This window comes from Echinococcus granulosus (assembly GCF_000524195.1).
Source record: "Echinococcus granulosus chromosome Unknown EG_S00111, whole genome shotgun sequence".
NCBI classification, from domain to species: Eukaryota; Metazoa; Platyhelminthes; class Cestoda; order Cyclophyllidea; family Taeniidae; genus Echinococcus; species Echinococcus granulosus.
In genome coordinates, this window is record NW_020170491.1 from 262,607 (window position 1) to 266,576 (window position 3,970).

Consider the following 3,970-nt stretch of genomic DNA (forward strand, 5'->3'; position numbering starts at 1 on the left):
CCAATACTCTTGACATGGGCATCCACCAAACCCGCGGTTTCCTGGGCCACTTTGCCGATTAAAAGTCGATCACAGCGAGGCCCCTTGCCACCACATCAGGGAACACTCAGGACCAAGTCAAAAGATTCAATGAATGCTTAGCGGTTTCCAACAATTCGAATTCAGCATAGTAACCTTTTCTGTGACGTTGTTTTCTATTTTCATCAGATGAGCGATAGAGGGCGAGTGGGGTATTTGAATACAAATAGTGTATACACACGCTTTAATTTGGGGATTCATTTATGTTGGCAAGTATCTCGAGTGATCCAAGTAGGTTCCCACGATATTCTATTTCTCATTCTTCCAATAAGAGAAGAAAATGTGCACTATGACGCTTCCCCCCTAAGGTGACACTGACTGGTGACCACTAATGGCACATTGATGAGGTGTTTTATCTTCAAAGGTAATATATCCATCTCTCACAGACTTCACTTCTTTCATGTCAGTGACAACGCCCTACTGTTTATTTAGTTAAGAAATGTGAAATATCATCTGCAATCACATGATGCTCGAATGATACTGGGCATGATGGTGTAGAGGGAAGATTGCAATCACGACGTGAGGAAGCATTATTAGAGGATTTAGGTGATTGCAGACAAGAATGGTGACGATGAGGTGGCAACTTTTGCCTTGAACCTTGTCAACTGACTCTCTACCACCCTTTCTCTCCTCCTCCCCTCCCCCATCCTCTCACCGTCGTGCTTACTCGCCGCCATACGTTCTGTCCCTGCAACTCACTTCCCTCTCACTCTCTCCTATGCTTAAGTATAATTTTCGTCTCAGTCAGATTCGTGGCATGTGGTATAAGAAATATAATTCTGTAACAACCAGATGATTTCTTTTCAGGGCCTTTGGACTTAGCTCCTCTTTTACCTTGTTAAGTAGAAATGATTTGATGTATATTCCTTCTCTCACCCACCTACACAAAACAGACACAAGACTGACGGCACACACTTCAGAGACATCTAGGTAGTTGGGTGAGGGAATGGTGTGTTAAAGAGAAGGGAAATTGCTAAATATGAGGCACATCCTATGAGTAGTTGCACATCACAACTAAATCGCCATCGTAATGTGAGTGGTTTGTGCCGTGCACTGAGCACCACCCTCGACAATTACAAACCTTATTTGTCCCAAATGCTGTACCACCAGCTTGATGAGGAGCTTCTGTACATAATTACCGAGTTGGAGTCAATTAGTGGAGCAGCAGAGTGTAAAGAGAAGCAAAGCGCAGTTTCAGGGATGACTGAGATAGGTTGGAGGCTAGTAGAGCTACAAGAGGAGGGTACTGACAAGCAGATGAAGCAGTACTTTTCACTTATACTTCTCGATGCTTGCACACATTTGAACGAACCATCTTTCGTTAAGCAAGAAGCGATTGCAGCAAACCCTAGCGAACCGCACTGCATTCTGTTTGACCATTCATTAAATGGTCAATGTAATTCCACAGAGAACTTTGAGATTGGGTTAATTTTATCATTTGAATTCGCAATACGTCACTTCTGCCAACTGAGGAGGGTCAAGTAGTTGTTGTGGGAGACAGCGAAATTGTCTGTGTTGGAGGCATCGATGGAAAGTTTACTCAGCGCTTCCATATATGGCTGACGCTGTGCTCACTTACTTATAGAAAGGCATGTTGCATAAAAATAAACACATATTTGCGTTATTCTGCGTCCTTAATATGATCTGCCTATCAATGAAGCAAAAAAGTGGAGCATGTGGTGAACGCGAGTGGAATGTAGAAACTGACTGATTGTCAAGGCTGGGGATAAACGCTAAATGAGTTATTGGTTTTAGTGGAGCATTCTTTCTGGTGTCACCTTCACCTGTCTGACTTCCTCGTATTTAATGTGCAGAGAGGTGTGATTTTGGCATCGAGGCCAGTGCAGAGGAGAGCTGATGTGAGAGTAACTGTGAGCAAGTGAGTAGGTGAGTGTGTGAGTGGGCTAACCCACAGACATCAGACATTCTTTTGCTCATCCGCTCCAACAAGCACTGGTGATCAGACGATGGATGAATGCTTAGCGGTTTCCAACAATTCGAATTCAGCATAGTAACCTTTTCTGTGACGTTGTTTTCTATTTTCATCAGATGAGCGATAGAGGGCGAGTGGGGTATTTGAATACAAATAGTGTATACACACGCTTTAATTTGGGGATTCATTTATGTTGGCAAGTATCTCGAGTGATCCAAGTAGGTTCCCACGATATTCTATTTCTCATTCTTCCAATAAGAGAAGAAAATGTGCACTATGACGCTTCCCCCCTAAGGTGACACTGACTGGTGACCACTAATGGCACATTGATGAGGTGTTTTATCTTCAAAGGTAATATATCCATCTCTCACAGACTTCACTTCTTTCATGTCAGTGACAACGCCCTACTGTTTATTTAGTTAAGAAATGTGAAATATCATCTGCAATCACATGATGCTCGAATGATACTGGGCATGATGGTGTAGAGGGAAGATTGCAATCACGACGTGAGGAAGCATTATTAGAGGATTTAGGTGATTGCAGACAAGAATGGTGACGATGAGGTGGCAACTTTTGCCTTGAACCTTGTCAACTGACTCTCTACCACCCTTTCTCTCCTCCTCCCCTCCCCCATCCTCTCACCGTCGTGCTTACTCGCCGCCATACGTTCTGTCCCTGCAACTCACTTCCCTCTCACTCTCTCCTATGCTTAAGTATAATTTTCGTCTCAGTCAGATTCGTGGCATGTGGTATAAGAAATATAATTCTGTAACAACCAGATGATTTCTTTTCAGGGCCTTTGGACTTAGCTCCTCTTTTACCTTGTTAAGTAGAAATGATTTGATGTATATTCCTTCTCTCACCCACCTACACAAAACAGACACAAGACTGACGGCACACACTTCAGAGACATCTAGGTAGTTGGGTGAGGGAATGGTGTGTTAAAGAGAAGGGAAATTGCTAAATATGAGGCACATCCTATGAGTAGTTGCACATCACAACTAAATCGCCATCGTAATGTGAGTGGTTTGTGCCGTGCACTGAGCACCACCCTCGACAATTACAAACCTTATTTGTCCCAAATGCTGTACCACCAGCTTGATGAGGAGCTTCTGTACATAATTACCGAGTTGGAGTCAATTAGTGGAGCAGCAGAGTGTAAAGAGAAGCAAAGCGCAGTTTCAGGGATGACTGAGATAGGTTGGAGGCTAGTAGAGCTACAAGAGGAGGGTACTGACAAGCAGATGAAGCAGTACTTTTCACTTATACTTCTCGATGCTTGCACACATTTGAACGAACCATCTTTCGTTAAGCAAGAAGCGATTGCAGCAAACCCTAGCGAACCGCACTGCATTCTGTTTGACCATTCATTAAATGGTCAATGTAATTCCACAGAGAACTTTGAGATTGGGTTAATTTTATCATTTGAATTCGCAATACGTCACTTCTGCCAACTGAGGAGGGTCAAGTAGTTGTTGTGGGAGACAGCGAAATTGTCTGTGTTGGAGGCATCGATGGAAAGTTTACTCAGCGCTTCCATATATGGCTGACGCTGTGCTCACTTACTTATAGAAAGGCATGTTGCATAAAAATAAACACATATTTGCGTTATTCTGCGTCCTTAATATGATCTGCCTATCAATGAAGCAAAAAAGTGGAGCATGTGGTGAACGCGAGTGGAATGTAGAAACTGACTGATTGTCAAGGCTGGGGATAAACGCTAAATGAGTTATTGGTTTTAGTGGAGCATTCTTTCTGGTGTCACCTTCACCTGTCTGACTTCCTCGTATTTAATGTGCAGAGAGGTGTGATTTTGGCATCGAGGCCAGTGCAGAGGAGAGCTGATGTGAGAGTAACTGTGAGCAAGTGAGTAGGTGAGTGTGTGAGTGGGCTAACCCACAGACATCAGACATTCTTTTGCTCATCCGCTCCAACAAGCACTGGTGATCAGACGATGGA

At 43.5% G+C, this 3,970-nt stretch overlaps 1 protein-coding gene across 1 annotated transcript; it reads right to left on the reverse strand. All coding sequences in view use genetic code 11, as the record gives it.

Moving 5' to 3' along the window:
- Positions 1 to 1,231: 1,231 nt before the first annotated feature.
- Positions 1,232 to 1,631, reverse strand: EGR_08596 (hypothetical protein; the record flags this gene model as incomplete). Its single annotated transcript, XM_024497845.1, has 2 exons — positions 1,232 to 1,308; positions 1,547 to 1,631. 2 exons carry the CDS (start codon positions 1,629 to 1,631, stop codon positions 1,232 to 1,234), a joined length of 162 nt encoding a protein of 53 aa, XP_024347766.1.
- Positions 1,632 to 3,970: the final 2,339 nt, after the last annotated feature.